This window comes from Manis javanica, chromosome 1 (genome assembly GCF_040802235.1).
Source record: "Manis javanica isolate MJ-LG chromosome 1, MJ_LKY, whole genome shotgun sequence".
In the NCBI taxonomy this organism is placed as follows: domain Eukaryota; kingdom Metazoa; phylum Chordata; class Mammalia; order Pholidota; family Manidae; genus Manis; species Manis javanica.
The window spans coordinates 89,484,472-89,509,578 of NC_133156.1; the positions used below are offsets into that span (position 1 = coordinate 89,484,472).

A 25,107-nucleotide genomic window follows, 5' to 3' on the forward strand; every position below is an offset into this window, starting at 1 on the left:
TTTCTCCCTTGTAATATTTTAATGCTAGCATGGGTTTTTAGAAGGATCACTCTGGTTTCTGTGTTGAGAGAAGGGGAGTCAGGACAAGGGCCGATAAATATATCCTCCTTGTATTTTTGTCTATGCATATAAATATGTTTTTTTTAATGTTTGTATTTGCAATTTAAACTAGTTTCTTTTACTGGACATCTGTATGACTGAATACCATAAGACATTGTACAGTGTTTTTAAATGATACATAGGATTCTATTATGGATGTACCATAATTTATTTGTTCTTTTGGATATTTTAATTCACAACTTTTACTTATCATAGACAATGTGGTGATGCCTCACTAAAGTTAAATATCTGAATGATCATGATTAAATATCCATGATTATTTTCTTGAGGTAAGTTCCTAGAATGGAACTGATATGCTCCCACCAGCTGCTTCTGAATGTGTCAGGTTTAAACTCTAACACTGAATCTTTTCATTAAAAAAAGTTTCCTGTTTTGACAGGTGAAAAAATAATAACTCATGGTTTTAATTTGCAGTCTTTGATTTCTAGTGAGGTTAAATTCTAATTCCATTTGCATTCATAAAAATGTGCTTACTCATATAGTTTGCTAGCTATGTGACTTCAGATAAGTCACTTAGGATCTGTTTTTGTACTCTGAAATGGATATTTTATATATGCTTCACAGGGTTTTCATGAACATTAAATAAAAGCACTTTGTATGCCCAGGTTTTTAAACTTTTTGCCCATGATCCACTGTAAAAAGTGTATCTTACATTGTGACAAACATGTATAAACATGTAGCCAGAAGTTTCATGGAAAAATATGTAATACTCTTACCAAGTGTGATTGAACCCTGATATTTTACGTTCTCATTCATTTTTTAAATGCCCATTGTTAGCCTTTAAATCAATCATGAACCTCTGGGTTGTGATCCAATATTTGAAAAACACCGCTGTAAGCTGTGGAGTATTGTGTTTTGTTAGGTGCTGGTTTATCTGCAGTGATTTGCTCTTCCAGATACCTCAGAAGTCAGCCTCCCTTTACCTCTACTAAAATTCACTTTCAGAAAAGCATGTAGATAAAAGGCCCCAAACCTAGCTTATTCTATTCCTGTATCAGATTCTTGGTCTGTGAAAAATGTTAAATATATTCACAGTCAGAAAATGTATTTGGTTGGACTTCTGTGATACCATATGGCTGAATTATTAACACCACTGTGTGAAATAGATCTAATGCATTTGAGCAAAAACACCACATCATTATAGAGATTATACTTGCAAAGCCCCAAGTTGGGACATATAGTATCTGACAAAGAGTTTTGTCTATAATTTGTGTTACCTGAAAAGTTAACAAAAGTGGAAAACATAAATCACATTTAGTTGTATTTAACACAGTCATTTTTCATGGAAAAAATAAAATAATATGAAAGCTAGGTAATCCTGAGGAACTGAGAAACGTATGGCGACTATGTAAAAAAGCAGGTGCTGTTCAGTGGTAGACTTAGACCTAAACTACTTGAGGAGCACTCACAAGGAAATTAGCCAGATCTAATTATTAGCTGTGAAACTTGATGGGATGAAAGTGAGAATCACTTCCAAGTCTGAGGGATGTTGAAATGAGAATTATATAAAGTGGGAATGGAGTGGTGGCGTTTACTATTTGAAAAACACCCAGGAGTCTGGCCTATTTGACAATAGAACTATGTTGTTACTTTTGATCTATAGTTCAACAATAAATGTTTTGTTTAAATTATTTTTTAATGCTCAGCCAGGAAAATTTTAAATAACTCCATTAAAGTTTGGTAAGCATTTGCCACACCTACAAGTTGCCTCTTCACAAAGGGAAAGTCTGAAATTTCTTATATCAAAATAAAAGCTAAGTTTTATACAGAAAAATAATAATTTACCCTTGGAAAAGAACAAACTATGTATCTGTACTATGTTAATTTTAATCTATAGTATATTAATTTTTAAACATTCAATGTCACCAGGAAAATAAGCAACTCTTCCTTTTTCTACTTCAGTGGGTGTTGACCTTAATTAAGCTTATACATTTGGTTAGAATTATATGTATGAAGTGTATATTCCCATGCATATGTTTGAGTATTGAATTTTGGATTCTGGTTTTTCACTCCCTGGAGCTAAAATAAGGCTTTAAACAAGATGGCCCAGAAAAATATGGAAACTATGAAAAGCTCTTCAGCCTTACTAGTAATCAGGGTTATGCAAATTAAAGCAACAACAACAAAATACCATTTCATGCCCATTTCTAATGGGCACAAATTAAAGATACTACTTGGACATTACCAAGTGTTGGAAGGAAATAATGTAAGACTAATAAGAGTATAAAATGGCACATGTTCTGTAAAGAGAAGCTTGGAAATATGCTATGATGTATACACTGTACCCAGGAATTCTGCCTCTAGTATATATCTCTTTCATGTGTGCATAAGTAAAGATACAGGGACAATAGTTTATAGTAGTGCACAAATTCGGACAACCTGTATGTCTGTCATTAAGGAATTAGCTACATAAAACAGTCCAGTATTTTCTACTTGAATACAATATGAACAAAGTATTTTTAAGTTTACTTTTGAAGTTTTAAAAAGGTGAAATTAATTTTAATGTTTTGACACAGTATATCCAAAATATTATCTTACTAACATATGATTAATATAAAACTCATTGTGATATTTTTTTTTTTTTTTTTTTTTTTTTTGAGAGGGCATCTCTCATATTTATTGATCAAATGGTTGTTAACAACAATAAAATTCAGTATAGGGGGGTCAATGCTCAATGTACAATCATTAATCCATCTCAAGCCTAATTCTCGTCAGTCTCCAATCTTCTGAAGCATAACGAACAAGTTCTTACATGGTGAACGAATTCTTACAGAGTGAATAAATTCTTACATGGTGAACAGTACAAGGGCAGTCATCACAGAAACTTTCGGTTTTGATCATGCAATATGACCTATAAACCATCAGGTCAAATATGAATATTCATTTGATTTTTGTACTTGATTTATATGTTGATCCCACATTTCTCCTATTATTATTATTATTTTTATTTTTAATAAAATGCTGAAGTGGTAGGTAGATGCAAGATAAAGGTAGAAAACATAGTTTAGTGCTGTAAGAAGGCAAATGTAGATGATCAGATGATCAGGTGTGTGCCTATGGACTAAGTATTAATCCAGGCTAGACAAGGGCAGCAAGACATCCACGGATGCAGAAGATTTCTCTCAAAGCAGGGGGGGTGAGGTTCTGAGCCTCACCTCTGTTGATCCCCAAATTCTCACCTGATGGCCCCCCTGCGACTGTGCCTGTCTTAGGTTGTTCCTCCCTTGAGGAATCTTACCCGTCTCTGGCTAACCAGTCATCTTCCGGGGCCATACAGGGAAATGTAAAGTTGGTAAGTGAGAGAGAAGCCATATTGTTTGCAAAGGTTAGCTTTTTACTTCTTTGCAGATTTATGCCCTGTGGCTTCTATGCCCAGCACTTGTCTCGAGGTATCTTTACCACCTGGAGGAATTATGATACTCGGTAAATTCGATATGAGGCACGAATTCTATTTAAAGTTTGTAATTAGGAAGGAAGAAGAAAAGCTATAGATGTAGCATATGAAGGAAACTTGGGAGGATTGATTATTTCTTTGACATATCTTCTTGTATAGTACCTTAAGTATGTATAGGTTTTAAACTACTAAGTAATTTGCACACACATATTAACATAATAGGAATACGGTGACATAAACAAAGCAAATCTATAATTACCAGCCATCTCCAGTGAAGCCAAGAAAACCATTTAGGCACCCTAGGCATTTGTGAAAATTTATCTATGATATGATGGATATTTTCCAACTGTACTTGAACCATCAGACAAATTAAAGCAGCCCATTTCTGGGATCTGTTCACATCCCATATGTTCTTTTAACCATAGATAGTCTATAGTCATGAGATTTTGGGGTGCTACAACTTGCACCCCTCCCAACTCCTGGTTGAGTTCCAACAGTACAGATCCAGTCAAATTCGTTGTCTCACTGTATGCACATGCCAGCCTAGACATCTCCCTCCTCCTTCTCATGGCAAGTCCAGGAGATGGTGGGCTGGATGCAGCCACAACCGCAGCATCGTCCGGATCCCTGTGGAGGCTTTTTGATGATCATCCCCCGGCACGAGTCCTCCAGAGAGTGCTGATGCCGGAAGCTCCTCCTCATATCGTATCTTAGTTCATTTTCTGGGTATCCAAGCTAGGCCTTGATCTTCTGTGTAGAAACAAACAGACCCTTTGCCCACACTTTGACATGCCCTCTACACCACTGTGCAGAACTCATTGGAGGTCAGCACACAGTAACTGCTTTTTTTTTTTTTTTTTTTTTTTAATTAAGAGAAAGGAATATTATCAGAAAAGAGTACCTCCATAGCTGATCATCTGACACCCTTTAAGTGATCAACATTAAGGATATTTAAAGCATGCGTTGATCTTTGATTTACCAATAGTTTTATCCTGTTAAGGAGTAATCCCCCTTTTCTTTCTTTCTTTCTTTTTTTTTTTTTTTTAAATTTTTAATCTACACTTACCTGAAGAATACTATGTTTACTATGCTCTCCCCTATATCAGGTCCCCCCTAACAACCACATTACGGTTACTGTCCATCAGCTTAGCAAAATGTTGTAGAGTCACTACTTGTCCTCTCTGTGTTGTGCAGCCCACCCTCCCCTATCTCCCTCCCCCCCATGCATGCTAATCTTAATACCCCCCTTCTTCTTCCTCCACCTTATCCCTCCCTGCCCACCCATCCTCCCCAGTTCCTTTCCCTTTGGTACCTGTTAGTCCATTTTTGGGTTCTGTAATTCTGCTGCTGTTTTGTTCCTTCAGTTTTTCCTTTGTTCCTATACTCCTCAGATGAGTGAAATCATTTGGTATTTCTCTTTCTCCGCTTGGCTTATTTCACTGAGCATAATACTCTCCAGCTCCATCCATGTTGCTACAAATGGTTGGATTTTTCCACTTCTTATGGCTGAGTAGTATTCCATTGTGTATATGTACCACATCTTCTTTATCCATTCATCTACAGATGGACATTTAGGTTGCTTCCAATTCTTGGCTATTGTAAATAGTGCTGCGATAAACATAGGAGTGCATCTGTCTTTCTCAAACTTGATTGCTGCGTTCTTAGGGTAAATTCCTAGGAGTGGAATTCCTGGGTCAAATGGTAGGTCTGTTTTGAGCATTTTGATGCACCTCCATACTGCTTTCCACAATGGTTGAACTAATTTACATTCCCACCAGCAGTGTAGGAGGGTTCCCCTTTCTCCACAGCCTCGCCAACATTTGTTGTTGTTTGTCTTTTGGATGGCAGCTATCCTTACTGGTGTGAGGTGATACCTCATTGTAGTTTTAATTTGCATTTCTCTGATAATTAGCGATGTGGAGCATCTTTTCATGTGTCTCTTGGCCATCTGTATTTCTTTTTTGGAGAACTGTCTGTTCAGTTCCTCTGCCCATTTTTTAATTGGGTTATTTGTTTTTTGTTTGTTGAGGCGTGTGAGCTCTTTATATATTCTGGACGTCAAGCCTTTATCAGATCTGTCATTTTCAAATATATTCTCCCATACTGTAGGGTTCCTTTTTGTTCTATTGATGGTGTCTTTCGCTGTACAGAAGCTTTTCAGCTTAATGTAGTCCCACTTGCTCATTTTTGCTGTTGTTTTCCTTGCCCGGGGAGATATGTTCAAGAAGAGATCACTCATGTTTATGTCTAAGAGGTTTTTGCCTATGTTTTTTTCCAAGAGTTTAATGGTTTCGTGACTTACATTCAGGTCTTTGATCCATTTTGAGTTTACCTTTGTATATGGGGTTAGACAATGGTCCAGTTTCATTCTCCTACATGTAGCTGTCCAGTTTTGCCAGCACCATCTGTTGAAGAGACTGTCATTTTGCCATTGTATGTCCATGGCTCCTTTATCAAATATTAATTGACCATATATGTTTGGGTTAATTTCTGGGGTCTCTAATCTGTTCCACTGGTCTGTGGCTCTGTTCTTGTGCCAGTACCAAATTGTCTTGATTACTATGGCTTTGTAGTAGAGCTTGAAGTTGGGGAGTGAGATCCCCCCTACTTTATTCTTCTTTTTCAGGATTGCTTTGGCTATTCGGGGTCTTTGGTGTTTCCATATGAATTTTTGAATTATTTGTTCCAATTCATTGAAGAATGTTGCTGGTAATTTGAGAGGGATTGCATCAAATTTGTATATTGCTTTCGGCAGGATGGCCATTTTGACGATATTAATTCTTCCTAGCCATGAGCATGGGATGAGTTTCCATTTATTAGTGTCCCCTTTAATTTCTCTTAAGAGTGACTTGTAGTTTTCAGAGTATAAGTCTTTCACTTCCTTGGTTAGGTTTATTCCTAGGTATTTTATTCTTTTTGATGCAATGGTGAATGGAATTGTTTTCCTGATTTCTCTTTCTATTGATTCGTTGTTAGTGTATAGGAAAGCTACAGATTTCTGTGTGTTGATTTTGTATCCTGCAACTTTGCTGTATTCCGATATCAGTTCTAGTAGTTTTGGAGTGGAGTCTTTAGGGTTTTTTATGTACAGTATCATATCATCTGCAAATAGTGACAGTTTAACTTCTTCTTTACCAATCTGGATTCCTTGTATTTCTTTGTTTTGTCTGATTGCCGTGGCTAGGACCTCCAGTACTATGTTAAATAACAGTGGGGAGAGTGGGCATCCCTGTCTGGTTCCCGATCTCAGTGGAAATGCTTTCAGCTTCTCGCTGTTCAGTATAATGCTGGCTGTGGGTTTATCATATATGGCCTTTATTATGTTGAGGTACTTGCCCTCTATTCCCATTTTGCTGAGAGTTTTTATCATGAATGGATGTTGAATTTTGTCAAATGCTTTTTCAGCATCTATGGAGATGATCATGTGGTTTTTGTCTTTCTTTTTGTTGATGTGGTGGATGATGTTGATGGATTTTCGAATGTTGTACCATCCTTGCATCCCTGGGATGAACCCCACTTGGTCATGGTGTATGATCCTTTTGATATACTGTTGAATTCTGTTTGCTAATATTTTATTGAGTATTTTTGCATCTACGTTCATCAGGGATATTGGTCTGTAATTTTCTTTTTTGGTGGGGTCTTTGCCTGGTTTTGGTATTAGGGTGATGTTGGCTTCATAGAATGAGTTTGGGAGTATTCCCTCTTCTTCTATTTTGTGGAACACTTTAAGGAGAATGGGTATTATGTCTTCTCTGTGTGTCTGATAAAATTCCGAGGTAAATCCGTCCGGCCCCGGGGTTTTGTTCTTGGGTAGTTTTTTGATTACTGTTTCAATTTCTTTGCTTGTAATTGGTTTGTTTAACTTTTGTGTTTCTTCCTTGGTCAGTCTTGGGAGGTTGTATTTTTCTAGGAAGTTGTCCATTTCTTCTAGGTTTTCCAGCTTGTTGGCATATAGGTTTTCATAGTAGTCTTTAATAATTCTTTGTATTTCTGTGGAGTCTGTCGTGATTTTTCCATTCTCATTTCTGATTATGTTGATTTGTGTTGACTCTCTTTTTCTCTTAATAAGTTGGCCTAGAGTCTTATCTATTTTGTTTATTTTCTCAAAGAACCAGCTCTTGGTTTCGTTGATTTTTGCTATTGTTTTATTCTTCTCAATTTTGTTTATTTCTTCTCTGATCTTTATTATGTCCCTCCTTCTGCTGACTTTAGGCCTCATTTGTTCTTCTTTTTCCAGTTTTAATAATTGTGATGTTAGACTATTCATTTGGGATTGTTCTTCCTTCTTCAAGTGTGCCTGGATTGCTATATACTTTCCTCTTAAGACTGCTTTCGCTGCATCCCACAGAAGTTGGGGCTTAGTGTTGTTGTTGTCATTTGTTTCTATATATTCCTTGATCTCTATTTTGATTTGTTCATTGATCCATTGATTATTTAGTAGCATGTTGTTAAGCCTCCATGTGTTTGTGAGCCTTTTTGTTTTCTTTGTAGAATTTATTTCTACTTTCATACCTTTGTGGTCTGAAAAATTGGTTGGTAGAATTTCAATATTGTGGAATTTACTGAGGCTCTTTTTGTGAGCTAGTATGTGGTCTATTCTGGAGAATGTTCCATGTGCACTTGAGAAGAATGTATATCCTGTTGCTTTTGGATGTAAAGTTCTATAGATGTCTATTAGGTCCATCTGTTCTAGTGTGTTGTTCAGTGCCTGTGTGTCTTTACTTATTTTCTGCCCGGTGGATCTATCCTTTGGGGTGAGTGGTGTGTTGAAGTCTCCTACAATGAATGCATTGCAGTCTATTTCCCTCTTTAGTTCTGTTAGTATTTGCTTCACATATGCTGGTGCTCCTGTATTGGGTGCATATATATTTAGAATGGTTATATCCTCTTGTTGGACTAAGCCCTTTATCATTATGTAGTGGCCTTCTTTATCTCTTGTTACTTTCTTTGTTTTGAAGTCTATTTTGTCTGATATTAGTACTGCAACCCCTGCTTTCTTCTCACTGTTGTTTGCCTGAAATATGTTTTTCCATCCCTTGACTTTTAGTCTATGCTTATCTTTGGGTTTAAGGTGAGTTTCTTGTAAGCAGCATATAGATGGGTCTTGCTTTTTTATCCATTCTATTACTCTATGTCTTTTGATTGGTGCATTAAGTCCATTTACATTTAGGGTGACTATTGAAAGATATGTACTTATTGCCATTGCAGGCTTTAGATTCGTGGTTACCAAAGGTTCAAGGTTAGCTTCTTTAGTATCTTACTGCCTAACTTAGCTCGCTTATTGAGCTGTTATATACACTGTCTGGAGAGTCTTTTCTTCTCTCCCTTCTTATTCCTCCTCCTCCATTCTTCATATGTTGTGTGTTTTGTTCTGTGCTCTTTTTAGGGGTGCTCCCATCTAGAGCAGTCCCTGTAGGATGCCCTGTAGAGGTGGTTTGTGGGAAGCAAATTCCCTCAGCTTTTGCTTGTCTGGGAATTGTTTGATCCCACCATCATATTTAAATGATAGTCGTGCTGGATACAGTATCCTTGGTTCAAGGCCCTTCTGTTTCATTGCATTAAGTATATCATGCCATTCTCTTCTGGCCTGTAGGGTTTCTGTTGAGAAGTCTGATGTTAGCCTGATTGGTTTTCCTTTATAGGTGACCTTTTTCTCTCTAGCTGCCTTTAAAACTCTTTCCTTGTCCTTGATCCTTGCCATTTTAATTATTATGTGTCTTGGTGTTGTCCTCCTTGGATCCTTTCTGTTGGGGGTTCTGTATAATTCCATGGTCTGTTCGATTATTTCCTCCCCCAGTTTGGGGAAGTTTTCAGCAATTATTTCTTCAAAGACACTTTCTATCCCTTTTCCTCTTTCTTCCTCTTCTGGTATCCCTATAATACGAATGTTTTTCCTTTTGTATTGGTCACATATTTCTCTTAGTGTTGTTTCATTCCTGGAGATCCTTTTATCTCTCTCTATGTCAGCTTCTATACGTTCCTGTTCTCTGGCTTCTATTCCTTCAATGGCCTCTTGCATCTTATCCATTCTGCTTATAAATCCTTCCAGGGATTGTTTCACTTCTGTGATCTCTTTCCTGACATCTGTGATCTCCTTCCGGACTTCATCCCACTGCTCTTGCATTTTTCTCTGCATCTCATCCCACTGCTCTTGCATTTTTCTCTGCATCTCATCCCATTGCTCTTGCATTTTTTCCTGCATCTCTGTCAGCATGTTCATGATTTTTATTTTGAATTCTTTTTCAGGAGGACTAGTTAGGTCTGTCTCCTTCTCAGGTGTTGTCTCTGTGATCTTTGTCTGCCTGTAGTTTTGCCTTTTCATGGTGATAGAGATAGTCTGCAGAGCTGGTACAAGTGACCGCTGGAAGAGCTTCCCTTCTTGTTGGTTTGTAGCCTTTTCCTGGGAGAATAGCGACCTCTAGTGGCTTGTGCTGGGCAGCTGTGCGCAGACAGGGCTTCTGCTTCCTGCCCAGTTGCTTTGGGGTTTATCTCCACTGTTGCTGTGGTCTTGGCCTGGCTGGGGCTGTTCCTCCAAAATGGTGGAGCCCCGTTGGAGGGGGAGCAGCCAGGAGACTATTTATCTCCGTAAGGGGCCTCTGTGCTCCCTGCTGCCCAGGGGGTTAGAGTGCCCAGAGATCCCCAGATTCCCTGCTTCTGGTCTAAGTGACCTGTCCTGCCCCTTTAAGATTTCCAAAAAGCACTCTCCAAACCAAAACAACAACAGCAACAATGAGAGAGGGAACAGAAAGGAAAAAAAAAAGAAAAAACACGCGATTTTTTTTTTTTTTTTTTCCTCAGGTGCCGGTCCCAGGCACCCGCGCACTGGTCCTGCTGCCCTGTCTCCCTAGCACCAGGGTCCCTGTCCTTTCAAGGCTTCCAAAAAGCACCCACCCACCGGTCCCGCAGGGAAGGAACGCTCAATATTCTTGGTCCTCAGGCACTGGTCCCACGCACCCGCTCACCAGTCCCGCCGCCCTGCCTCCCTAGCACCGGGGTCCCTGTCCCTTCAAGGCTTCCAAAAAGCACTTGGCAAAAAGAGAGAAAAAAAAGGGGAAAAACGCGCGATTTCTTCCGTCCTCAGGTGCTGGTCTCAGGCACCCACCCACCGGTCCCACAGGGAAAAATGCGGGATATTCTTTGTCCTCAGGTGCCGGTCCCAGGCACCCGCTCACCAGTCCCGCCGCCCTGCCTCCCTAGCACCGGGGTCCCTGTCCCTTTTAGGCTTCTAAAAAGCACTCGCAGAAAAGAGAAAAAAAAAGGGGAAAAACGCGCGATTTCCTCTGTCCTCAAGTGCCGGTCTCAGGCACCCGCCCACCGGTCCCGCAGGGAAAAATGGGGGATATTCTTTGTCCTCAGGCGCCGGTCCCAGCCACCCGCTCACCAGTCCCGCCACCGTGCCTCCCTAGCACTGGGGTCCCCGTCCCTTCAAGGCTTCCAAAAAGCGCTTGCCAAAAAGAGAAAAAAAAAAAAAAGGGGAAAAACGCGCGACCTCTTCCGTCCTCAGGCACCGGTCTCAGGCACCCGCCCCCAGGTCTCGCAGGGAGAAACGCGGGATATTCTTTGTCCTCCGGCGCCGTTCCCAGGCACCTCCTCACCGGTCCCGCCACCCTGCCTCCCCAGCAACGGGGGCCCGTCCCTCTAAGGCTTCCAAAAAGCGCTCACCAAAAAAAAAACTGCTCCGGTTTCTCTCCACCCGCCGGGAGCCGGGGGGAGGGGCGCTCGGGTCCCGCCGGGCTGGGGCTTGTATCTTACCCCCTTCACAAGGCGCTGGGTTCTTGCAGGTGTGGATGTGGTCTGGATGTTGTCCTGTGTCCTGTGGTCTCTATTTTAGGAAGATTTTTCTTTGTTATATTTTCATAGCTCTATGTGTTTTTGGGAGGAGATTTCCACTGCTCTACTCACGCCGCCATCTTGGCTCCCCCTCCCCATTGTGATATTTTTACAATCTTTTTTCAAACTGCGTCTTTGAAATCCATTATATATTTTTTATTTAGAGCATATCTCAATTGGGATGCTAAGATTTATCAGAAATACTTGATGTGAATTTATCACAAAATTTACATCTGAAACAGTAGATTCACAAATCCAAGTTGTTCCATACATGCTTAAACATTATTCAATGACTGACTTTGGGTATTAAATAAAATTTAAACTGACTCATTTCTCAGTTGCACTAGCCATATTTCAAATAACTCAGTAGTCATGTGGCTAGTAGCTACCATACTGGATAGTGCAGTTCTAATCATAGCATCGATTTTTTTGCACAACAGTTAAAATAAGTGATCTACATATGTATAAAATAAAATGTGGCAATTATTTCAACTTCATAGTGTAAATAAAAATTCTGTAGGAATGGTTTGACGTTTTGTTTTGGCCAATTTAAAATATTCAGAATATACAGGGAATAATGTAACATCCATGCAACTACTACTCAAATGTAGCAAATATTAACATATTTTAACAGTACTTTCAGGGCTTTCTCTTCAATCCTGGGTTTATTTTTTAGAATATTTGCTTTTTCAAATACCATACAGACTGAGTATCCCCTTGGTTAGTTTGTCATAGATATAAAGGAAAAGAGTACCTAAGAGAGTTACTGTTCCTTGAATTGTTATTGCTAAAGAACTTTAATCTTTTAACATTTAATTCATTGTAAAAGTTTTTAGGAATTGGATGTCCACAGAAAATTACTTATTTAGAGTTTTAGGAATGTACCACCTATATTAACAAGAATTGAATTGTCATTAACAAGAGGCTGTTTTCCTTAGATTTCCCTACTATATAGTATCAGTTCTCAGAATTTGTCTATTTAGTGGAACTCATCTGAGAAGAGAAGAATGTTTAAAGTCTAATATATGAAAACAAAATACTAACTTAAATGTGACTGAGTTATCAGGCATACCTCTTAGTATATTTTTAAAACATCCAGTATTTTATCTGAAATGGATAGGGTTTTAAATTGGGAGATGGGACATAGATGATGTCACTTGGCAGTTAAATTAATAAGTAAATAAGCCAAGTTCTTTGAGCATTGAAGATGTTACTTAAATATACATTGAGTGGGTTTGCTTGTTTTTTACTATGAATTTCAGCATATCCCTTGATCTTTTAAATGTAGTTACTGATTAAAATGCTCAAGGTAAATAAGTACTATAATCTTTTTTAATAACTAGTGCCGTGGCCTAATGAAAGGACTGAGATGGATTATTAAAACTACCCTTAAAGTGAGGGGGCTCCTAGATAAGGAATATAAACAGTGTTGTTACTGTTTAAGCATAGTTTTATAATGCAGTAATCTTGTTTATTTGATTGTTTTCTTTAGATATGCCAATTAAGTCAAATACTTGATATCATGAAAGTGTTCCTGTTGCTCAATTGTGATGCAAACAGTGATTATCTAAAAATAATCTAATTTGCATGTGCAATAACCAATTAAAAGACCAAGGAATTTAAATCATACAATTAAAAAAAAAATCCTTCCAGAAAAGATGTTTTGTAGTTGTTGGTGTCACATTTTAAGTCTCTATACCCTTTATGGCAGTGTCACTTTACAGTTTTGTGTTTGCTATATAGTAACTTGGAAGTCATAAAAAATATATGCCTGCTATGTTTTGGGTTCATCACTAGATGGAGTTCTTGCAGTACAGCTGCATGGTGCGTAGCCATTAGTAGAATAATCTTTGTTTTCTTCAAAGTAAGCATGTGTTTTTAAAAGAACAATCTAAATGTTTAAGCAATCAGCTATTTAACATATAACATGGTACTAGGAACACATAGCTGGTAATATGTAGTCATAATCTTCACACAGCATCAAAAGCTATTTTAGTGAGTAAGATTTTCTTAAATGTGGTGGCACGCGGTGGAGTGTGGCAGGGGATAGGGTATTAAACAACTTTTCTGATAATTCGGTGGAATTTCAATTTATATTATTAATTTATACAAGACAGTTCTTTTGAGGAAATTCCAGTGCTTGAGTGCCAGCTCCTTTGGACATGATGTGCCACCTCACAATGGCACTGGAACTAAATTCTTAAGGCAATAATCTGAAGCTAAATTGTCATTAGTGTCTGTCCACTCCTTGTCTTATCTCTGTTCATGTCCTTTTGGCCTTACCTAGTATTGTCCAGCTTCTCTTGCCACTTCAAACTCCATATCCCAAGATGAAGGAAGAATGTTTTTTGTCTTATTTGCTGTGTATTTACTTCTATTTGAAGTAGGGTATTTTTGTGAGGAAGTAGGCACCTTTAGCACTTCCTGTCCTGTAATTAGGCATGTTTGGAATTCCTCCTCTCTCCCTTTCCCTTCATTCCTCTTTATGAATAATAGGAACACTTTAATACCAGGTACTGTTAAGTCAGTTGAGTTCCAAGCTATTAAAAATTGTCACTTATTCTGTGGTTCTTTGGCTGTCTTCAGAAGTGGCCCCTACAACATTCTTCAGTGTTAATTGTGATGTAAGTGTAGTTTCCTCCATAATGCCATTTTTAGGAAATCTTTTAGTACCTGATCAAGGTTAAAAAATCAAATGGTACATAAAAGGTTTATAAAAACAAGTACTAGTTCCCTATCTCATCTCTCCCTTCATCTAACTCCATCCCTAGAGGTGATTTTCAAAATTCTAATTTTTATTTCTCCTAGTGGTTGCTTCCATATCTCTAATATGCTTTTAAACTATTCCTTGAAAAAGCTGTGGATATTAAGTCCTCAGAGCAAAAAATCAATTGGTAGTGAACTCTGGCCATTACCACATTTCTTCTTCCCACCTGTTTCAATATAGTTAGTGTTATAAATTTTTCTGTTGATTACCTCTATAATTTTAAATGGGACCCCACAAATCAAGTTGTGTATACTATGGGGTTCTGTTATGACAGTAATGAAGAATGTGTCTCTAGCCCTCCAGGCATTCTGGAAGACTACCAATCATATTTTATTGGGGGGTAAGATATTGCAGAGTTTATTATGTATAAAACTCTTTCTTCAGTTATCATTTATGTAATGTTTAAAGTGACATCTGCCTGGAACAATTAAGGAACTTGTTTTATCCCTTAAGAAGCTGCAGACTGAGTCATTGATTCAATGACATAATCAAGGAACCAGATTCATTGTCTTTCCATCTGCTATTTTTAGTGAACAGTGTTGGCTTTGTTCTCAGGTTAGCTGCCCTCATAGTACTAAGATGACTTCAGGTCTGGGTGTCACTGCACATACGTTATCTAAGAGAACATCTCTTCTCATGTGTGAATGTCTTTGTGAGTGTACTGAGAAGTTTCCAGCAAACTTTCCCTGGTTATCTCATTAAACAGAATTGCTTCATGGGTCCATTCCTAAACTGACTTCTGGCAAGGGAATGGGATTGCCGTGATGATTTTAGTGAAGCTCACAGTGGTGTGGAGGAGGCAGAGCACTACAGAATCTGAGGTGTGTTAGAAAGGAGTGAGGAGGAGTAATAGTTGGTACATAGTCAGCCAATAGTGTCAAACTCTCAGTGGAAAGTATTATCCATTATGTGTTTTAGACTTCTGCCAGGCTTCTACTTTCTTTTGAAAAATTAGGTAGAAAGGAAATTATTTGAAACCAAAACTTTTATATCCCTTCTGCTACAATATCTAATTGTACTTACATATTTGAAAAGGATATTTATAAGCTAGGCATTTAAAGAAGAGTAGAAAATGGATAATTCTCTTTCTTCCATTGAACTTGGTTGTATTTATTGGACCCACAGCTTTGCAACTTCCTTGGAACAAAAGTTAATTGAATATAATGTTTGCAAAAATATAGACTTCAATAATAATTTTAGAAACATTGTCATTGATTTTTTTAAAATCACATCTATCCAGGTGACAAATGTTAGCCTTTACCTTTTTTTGTATATCTAAAACTTATATCTTTTGGCAAATAGTCTTTTTGTTTTGCTTCAGTTTTTCATGGTCCTTGTTTCTTATTACACAGATCCTTAGAGTTAAATACAGTAATTCTTTATGTCAAGCGACCCTTATTTTTAATCAAAATTCTGTTTTTACAGTATTTTTCTCAGTGTCATCTTACACGTTGTCCAGTTTTCCACATCTATATTAAGTTTAGAGTCCATCACTTGAGACAGTATTTTTACAGAATTTTAGCAGAAGGTGAAGAACTTCAAAATTGTTCTTACACAAGCTTCCTAGAATTATTTTATAAACCAACTGGAAAATACTCAGTAAGCTTTTCTTAAAACAGTAAAGTTTTTTAAACTACTCATTGTCCTGATTATTGATGTAAGAAATTACAAAGTAGATGATTCTCTAGGATTAAAGTGTTTGTGTGTATGTGTCTGTTTTGTGTTGTTTCTCTAAGTTAAAGTATTTCATGCCAAAATCGATTTGCTTTTAAAATTTTTTAGACTGTTTAACTTCTTAGAAGAATTACTTAGAGTGTTGTAAACAAGTATCTATTTGAGTTATACTACTGTAGTCATTACTAAATAAGACCTCAATTTTGTGTTGTCTTTTATATATATATATATTTTAGTGACAGTTAGTAATGTCTGTAAAGATGGTAGAATATCCAGACCAACTTTCAGTGAGATATATTTACCTCAAAATTTATCTTCTGATTTTTATATTGTGGCTATAAATATATGCCCTATGAGATGTTAGTAAGTTACATGAAAAAGCATCTTGAGGTCAAATAATTTTGCCACATGTGGGTTAGTCAGGGATAAATGGGTTTCTTTATTGCAGGACTTCTCAGAACCTTTAATGTCCTAATTGCATTGTAAATAATTCAGAATGGGATATAGCATAGTGTTTGTAGAGCTTATTTAAATGTGGAACACTAATTTCTAGGACAGGGCGGAGCCAAGATGGCGGCGTGAGTAGAGAACAGAAATCTCCTCCCAAAACCACATATACTTTTGAAAATACAACAAAGACAACTCTTCCTAATTTCTAGGACTGTTGTTCAATACAACATACTTAAGGGAAATGTGGATATTTGATGCAGTAAGTGTTTGTATGAATAGCTATAAAGTAAGTAGTATGTGTAACTTTTAGTTATGAACTCCATCCAGCTTATTTGAAAAAGATCATCTTAAGAAATAAGAACTTTGAGATTTCAGGTAGCTTCTCTACTGCTTTTTCTATAGCTTTTCTCTAAAACAAAGTTTATCCACATGCTTAGTGTTAAAATATACCTTAAACATCCTGGCTAGTAGCACTATTTGACATTTTGGGCTGGATAATTCTTGGTTGTGGGGGGCTGTCCTGTGCATTAAAGATGTTTAGCAACATCACTGGCTTCTATCTGTTAGATGCTAGTAGCAATCTCCCTCAGTTGTAACAACCAAAAATGCCTCCAAACATTGTGAAATGTCTCCTTTGGGACAAATTAGCCCAGTGTGAGAACGACTGCCCTACAGCCAATCTGTTACTTAATCTGATTCTGTTTTCTAAATTTACCTCTAATCCCTCCTTACATCTTCATCCCATTCCCCAACCTCCTGTCCTCTTTTTTTTTTAATACGTGAGATTCTCTTGTAAGGGTCTGACCAGCCTCTTTGTGTCCAGTGTTGTTTCCTCCTATCCATTGCCTTTAGTACTGCCAAATGCAAAGCCATTCACTATTTACAATCTCTCAGTAGTTTCAGAGGGCACCCTCGTGAATTGGCTTCTCTTTTGTCTCTCCTTCTTCTAAGGTCATACTCAGTGAGCTTTCTGATGCACATCCCAGAGTACTGTGCCTTCTTCCCACCGTGCCATTCTTTATTTCTAACTCCACTTAGTCTTCAGTTTTTCCATGTTAGTGCCAAGTCACTTACTTTCAGAGTATCTGTGCTGGTGAGGTACGTTTTATTTTTTTAACATACCTGCATTCCCTTGCCAAATTGAACTTCTCAAGGGCAAGGACTAGTTCTCTGTTTTTGGCATGTAATAGGTATTTAATAAAAGCTTGATTCCTTTGTTACTGCACTCTGATAGATGTAGTAACATCTTCATTTACTTCTAGGAATTCTGTTCCCTGTGTCAGCAGTGAAACTATTTTCCTAATCTTTATCATCTAGACTTTGATAACCTTTCTTTTCTCACCTCAGAAATCTAGAACTATAAGAAATCATCTATTTGGAAAATAATTAAAAGCAGCATACTTAGTTGATCCTCAAATGTCATTCTGTTGTAAAACAGCTAGTTTACTTTAAAGGTTTTTATTCAGAAGGGAATTAAATTTTGTGGATTGATTGTGTAGCCTAATTAAATTTTGTGAATTAATAGAATGTAGAAAGTATTTTACTAGACTCAAAATGTTGCATTTCCATTGAATAAGGATTTGTTGATTGGTCATATAAGGCTTGTAAAAGCAGTATATTATTTTTTTAACAGCCATTTTACTTTTTTGGAAAAATTTTTTGGAACACATTCCTATAATTACCAGCCTGCACTTTTTAGAAATTTACCTCCTGTCAAATGAAAAAAATAATTACATAGTCAGTAAATATAAAGAGTGTCCCACTTCCTTTCCTTACATGCCTTAATAGTTTTGTGTGATTGGATTTCTCTGTGAATTGCAACTAGTTACAGTCTGACCAATTGCTCTTGCACCTTGAACTTTGATTAAAAGGTGAAAAAGGAAAACTATAGGTTGCAGGGCTTTGTGGGAGATAATCCAAGTTTAGGACCAGCCTTGCTGAAAAAGTCAAGGATTGAGAATGGGGAAAGAGGGAATGAATAACACTTATTCATAATTCAGATGAATTCTTCATCCAGCACAATGCCTTGCCCAATTGTTAATAATTTGTCGAATGAACCCATATATAATGTCAGTTGAGCCAGAAATGATAACTTTTTCATTTTTTAGGGAGTGGCATGAAAACTATCACTTCCTTTCAAGAGAAATTAATCAGAAAAGTTGTTATGGAGGTTTCCAGAAATAAAACTGGGGAGACCCAGGTTACCTACAGGGAAAGTAGCTCCCTTTCACCACAGCTCTCCAAAGGCAGAGGTTTATCATAGAAGATATAGACATCCCATTATTATTAACCTGAAAAGCCATTTTGCCAAGGACCCAGATTTGCCTTGCCTGTTCTCTAGTGTCTCTCTTTTCCATACTCTGCTTTCCTTTCTTTAAACAAAAAAAAATTAAGTTTATTTAGTTTTAAACATTAAATAATACCTTAAATTTCACTTGAGGATCTTAAGCAGTTTTAGGAAAGAAAGGTGTTATGTAAATGAAAAAGATAAGCTTTATCTGGGCTCAGAAACCCCCCCACAAAACCTGATAAATGCTGCTTCTCAAGGAATTTTTACTCAGAACTTGGAAAGTTTTGTATTATAATGCTCCTATTATATATAGATTATCACATGCTGATTTTTCAGACTGTAAAATAATCTGTAATGATATCATTTTGAATATATGTTTTTGCATAGTTTTGGTTCTTGAAATTATAATATAAGAACTTTTTTGTATATCTTTAAAGCCCTACTTAATCCATGCAAAAGATACTGTGGTGGTAAACTACTTGGTTTTCCATAGACTTTTCAGTTAGTAGAGATTATATTGAATGTGAACTTTATCAGTTAGATAATTACCAGAATAATGTAGTTTTAAATGGGTAAAAACTTTTCACATAGTGAGGGTCAAATATAAGATACTTTTAATGGTATACTCGATTCTCATTATTTGCAGTAGTTATATTCAATAAAGGTGCCATGAACACTGAATTAGAGAATGCTGAATTATTATTGCTCCTAGGGAAAATATAGGGTTAAGTTCCTGTGAGCCTCTGGTCACATTTCATCAGCGAATCAATACATGACCTTTTATGTGCCTTGGTGTTTAAAGACACCTTATTTTATATATATTACTGATTCATTACTCTTGAACTCACAGCACTATATATATTGAACAGCACTATAACTCATGCCTAAACAAAGCTTACATATAACATTTATTTTCTCCATAAGGCACCTCACAGCCATCTTGCAACAAGGAATTGCACTTCAGCAATGCTTGGGGGCCCTTTTCAAGAGCAAAAGCACCAACAAAAAGCACAAAAAATGTGAAATACATGGCATTAAAAAGATTGCAAAAATGCCACTTATAGGATGAGAAATGAATCAAAAAAAGCAGGCAGAGTGTTGCCTTGATGAACTCTGATGGAAACATGCATGTCAGGTGACTCACATTTTTCCTCTGCCAAGGACTAAGAAAGTAACCTCCAGTACTGATTTTGGGGTTGCAATTAAACTTCAGTGAGGGATCTTCAAATGGTGAGGATTGAGTATCATTGTTTTAAAGAAGCTTACAATTGAATATTTAGAATATTCAGTTTAAAAGAAGTTTTCTCTTATTTTCAGGGATGTGAGAGTTTTTGGTTAAGTGGAGTCATCTTCAGAGTCTTCTTGTTTTACTGTCCAGTAGAATAAAATTGGCTGCTTTCAGTCTGTCATTTTATTTTCTCCCTTACAGGGAACAACCCATCTTCAGCACTCGAGCTCATGTCTTCCAGATTGACCCAAACACAAAGAAGAACTGGGTACCTACCAGCAAGCATGCAGTTACTGTGTCTTATTTCTATGACAGCACAAGAAATGTGTATAGGATAATCAGTTTGGATGGCTCAAAGGTAAGTTACTGTTACTTTAAATAATCTTACTGTTTCGCTTTATGCAGGATAGCATTTCAGTTTTATTTAGGGAGTCTTTATCTTCATTAAAATACTGCCTTTTGATTTTTTAAAACTTAACTCTTAAAAAACAAATTTTTTGTCCACTAAACTACTTGGATGAACCACTTTAATTATATTGTTATATGCTAGAATATTCTACAAATTTGAGGTTAGTTTGGTAAATATTTATTGCCTGTCTGTTATATGTCAGGCCCTTGCTAGGTGCAAGAAATAAAATGATAAGCAAAATGGACACAGTTTCTGTTCTTTCAGAGCATACAGTGTACTGAGGGACTAAAATTCTATTCAGATATACTTCCATAGGCCAGTAGGCAGTTCAAAATCCCTAAATGATATGAAGTCTGTCAATGTCAGTGTTAAAGCTAACATCCTTTTTTCTGAAGAGAAACATATGGACAATACCTAAGTTTTAATTTTTAGGAGAAGCAGACGTATAACGTTGAAGAGCATGGAGTGCCTGGGTTCACATCTCAGCTCTACTAATACTAAGTTTTTTACTTTGGGCAAATTACTTTACTTCCCTGAATCTCTTTGTTCTCACCTCAGCAGTGGTAGATGTAAGGATTAAATGAGTTAATATCTGAAGAGTACGGGATCAGTGCCTGATGTATGGTGTATCCTTCAAAAGGAGGAAAAATTCAATTTTTTCATCAATAAATTTTGACTAACACATGGATGGAGATAAAGAAATACTAAATATAAGATTCTGGATATGAAGTGTATAGAAAGATGAGGGCTCCAGTCTTTTCCTTCAAGTTTTCTTGAAGCCATGGGGCCTTTCCACTCCCAGAAATTTTAGCAGTTCAGTGTAGAGGTTAAAAGCACAGACCCTAGAGCTGGAGTCTCTGGTTTGAATTTTTGCTGTATTGATTACTAACCATGTGACATAGAACAAGATATTTAATGTCTTCATGCCTCAGTTTTCTCATCTGTAAAATGGACATAAAAATACTTACATTATTATGCCATGGGATTGTTGTGAACATTAAATAAATTCTTTTAGGCAAAAGCCCTTAATTAAAGGGTGTATAGTAATCACTATACAAACAAGTGTTGTTATTGTTAGTTTATTAATATTTTTAGGCTGTCAATTATGTATTGCTTAGTGTTTTGGGAAACTAAAAGATAATTTAAGGCTCAGCTTTGTTTTTTTTTTCCCCCAGTGTGCTCATTCCTTATCCTCTTAACTAGACTATAGAACACCATAGGGGCTATTTGTACTTTTACCTTGTACATAAGTGACTCACATGTACTTATTTGAATAATGGATCCTCTTTTCATTTTCATGTGTAGGATTTAAGGGACTTGTGAAATAGTAAGTTAATTTCTTTGAAGCTATTTTAAAGAAGAATAATTTTGTCATACTTTGGAACTGTTTAGTGAAATTAACATTAATTATTATAATCTCAGATTCTTGAGTGTTATTTTATTATTGTTAATTCCTTTCCCTGACTTGAACCTTTAGTTCTCTATAAGCTATCACTTTTGGTTCAAACCACAGATAAGATGTAGTTTTATCAGACAGGAGACTTAAATGGTATATAAAAGTAAAGTTCACCTGGATGAGGCTCATGTCCATGTCTTTAAATGATCCTCAGGTGTTCTTCCTTCTGAAGTAGGAGGAACTATTGCTTCTGGCATTTCCATTTCTGAATATACTTTGCAGCTTGTAATTATTAGGCTCTTAAATAACTCTTCTGAAAAAATTCTTGTTTCTTTTAACAAAACATACCCTCTATAGCAGTTACATTTTCTACTTTCAAGTTATTTTTCTTAACTGATGCTGTTAACTACTGCAGTTCCCTGCAGGAGGCGTTCTTATTGGTAAGCCGTGTGGTTGATTTGATGCTGCTAAATGAATGTTTTTGTCCTCCCCAGCCTCACTTCTGTTCCTGCACTGCATGATAAGCTGGAAAGCCCTTAGTGCCCCTGACTAGAAAATGTTCATTGCTCTCACTTAGTGCCTTTACTGTGCATGTAAACTGGGCTTGAAGGTTTTCTAATCGTGCTGCAGAGACATCAGCATGGCCAAGGGCCAGGATCAGGGCACTACATGATCTATAATGACACAGCATTTCTACCTCTTCCTTGAAAGGACAAAAACTCTGGGATTTGGAGACATACTTATTTTAAAGAACTAAAATTTTTCTTTTACATGGATTCACAGTAGCATTCTTTTCAAAGAATTCATGTGTGTGTGTGTGTGTGTGTGTGTATGCATATATATATTTTTAAGTGTGGGATCATCTATCATTTTAAAGTTTTTCTTCAATGATTAATTTTCCCCAAACAAGTAATATGGAGGCAAAGAAAGGTTCAGAATGGGGATTAAAATGGAACTCTTAAACTTAAAAGCAGAAAGAAGTTGATTTGAAATAGCTAAAACTGAAGGTCAATGACCAACCGCAAATGGGTCAGGTTTCCCAGATGCCTGTAAGACATACTGCGCCTCACTTTTTGAGAGTTATTACGATGACATGTAAAATGCCCTTCTTTGCAAATACTCAGATCCCAGCTCAAATGCACGCTCCCAGGGAACACTGAAGGAACACCAAATTTAAAGTAGTACCTGCCAGTTTTTGCCTTTTAGCCTTCAGCCTCTGTCACATCCTGGTCTTAATGGTCTCCATAACAGTACCACTTTCTGAAATTACCTTGGTCATCTATTTATTTATTTGTTCACTAACTGACTCTTCTTGCTCTAAAATGTACTCCATAATTACTTTGCCTCTCATTATTGTATCTCAACTTTGTAGAATTGTCTGACATTTAATAGGTTTATTAATTCAATAAAGAAAGTTGAATAACCAAATGATTCCTTACCACTTGTTAGTATATTCTTCTCCATTCAGTCTTTCATTTGATGACAACCCCACAAATTAGGCACATTTTACACGATCTAAAATGACATGCTAGGAAAAGCAGCTTTTGAACAGAAGAGTAAGGAGATATGTAAATATGAACATGTAATTTTTGTCAGAGGTACAAATAGTTAATCAAGGATAAGTGCTCTTATGTAACAATAGATAACATGTCTACTGTCTGAGAGAAAGCAAAGGACCACTCTCTCTTTAACTGTTCTCTTTAGTAGGACAAGTGTCATTCATTCATTATTAGAAGTTCATCAGTACTGGCTTAGCTTATAAATATTTGCATTTATACTGTTCACAGAGTATGTAGATTTAGCTCTGTTCTTGATTTTCATTCCACATTTTCACCAAATATCTGCTTATGGGTTTACAACACGTTTATTTTTATTATTATTGGAATCACTTTGTAATCTCAAAATTTTGGTGGGCATTAGACTACTTAACTAAAACTGATTCTACACCTTCATAGTACTGTCAGAGAGAATGAACTTAGGTTAATATGTTATAGTCATAGTTGAGGTTTATTATAGTGATCACCAAAGTTAATGCTTAATAACATACTAAAATACAAGTTTTCTAAGAAATTATATGTTAAAAATGATAGTGATTCTCAATATCATGAATTTATACCACTTTGTGAGAAAATAGGTATATATTAGTGGTTTGTTTTCCCCTTGAGTAATGGAAATGGTACTAAATGATTAAGTCTTTTTTGTATTTCAGGTAAGTCAGGTTTAAGAAAATTTGTGATTATGAATTTTAGAAAATGTACAAATGAAAAATTTGATCTTTTCACATAGTCATTTTGAAATATTTTTGGAGGGTGAGACTGTACATTTAATAAAGTATTAGTATTCACTTGCTCCAAGTGAATGTTATCCAAGATAGGTATTGATTCTAAAGGTTCAAAGGGAAGAAACAGATAACACTAAAAGCTTTTAAATTTTTTTATATCATAGGAAACTTATTTTGATTGTAAAGTGTTGAAATTTGATAGAGTGCCATTTATTTATATTTATATTAATTACTGTGTTTCTGTGCTATCATTTATAATGTTAAAAACTATTTCTATAACTATATATTTAATACTGTGACTCATTAGGAATCCCAAGTTTTTATGTACCTAAATAGTCCTGTGTTTAAATGCCTGTTTGCTCATTTTTGGCTTGTTACTCATAGCTGTTTTATTTTTCAGGCAATAATTAATAGCACCATCACCCCAAATATGACATTTACTAAAACATCTCAGAAGTTTGGCCAGTGGGCTGATAGTCGGGCAAACACTGTTTATGGACTGGGATTCTCCTCTGAACATCATCTTTCTAAAGTAAGTTAAATCATAAGATCTAAGTGGATGTTTTCATATCCAAGTTAGAAGTCTTAAATATATAATTGCAAATGGAGAGTATAAAATAAAGGAGAAATTTAATATTCTCAAAATTGTTGTGACTTCAGAGCAAGAAGTGAGAGATCATTGGATTCCACTGTCAATTGGAAAATATACTGTACACACTAAAAACAGTTATCATTGATTGAAAAGGGTTTGTGTGGCTGTCTAGATGACAGGAAATAAAAAGTGGGGACTCTGACTTCAGAATGGACTTTATTCAAGGATTACCACCCTTAGAGGTAGTCTGCAAGATAAGGAGACACCAAGCTCTTGTGAATTGTGAAAACTCAAGCTGATAGTGATAGAGCTTTCAGCTGTTTGATGTGATAGGCACATAAAAATTACTGTGTTTAGGGAGAATGGTGCTTTATCTGGGTGGGAATTACTCTGCGCTTTCTGAGGCAATACAGAGTGAAATCTAATAGACGCCATGAAGAGTTCGTGGAAGATACAGACAAAGTGACTTGCTGTGGCCAGAAAGACCAATAAAATACAGACCATCACCACTCTAAATATTGTAAATAAGCCAGTTGTCCTGCCTGTAAGCAAAAGCCACACTGTGTTCATACTAGCAGCACCTTGTGGATGTCACACAGTAACGTTATGTAAGGGAAAAGGAAAAAAATCTTAGGGTAATCAAGGAGATGAGGATTTACTCACTTCTGCTTTCAAA

At 36.5% G+C, this 25,107-nt stretch overlaps 1 protein-coding gene across 1 annotated transcript in view; it reads left to right on the forward strand.

The window, feature by feature from the left end:
• Nucleotides 1–25,107, forward strand: part of HOMER1 (homer scaffold protein 1) — a 129,350-nt gene that overhangs the window by 29,766 nt on the left and 74,477 nt on the right. The window contains exons 2-3 of the mRNA XM_037000042.2: nucleotides 19,955–20,111; nucleotides 24,240–24,371. Coding sequence (XP_036855937.1) covers nucleotides 19,955–20,111; nucleotides 24,240–24,371 — 289 coding nt within the window. The remainder of the gene's footprint in view (nucleotides 1–19,954; nucleotides 20,112–24,239; nucleotides 24,372–25,107) is intronic.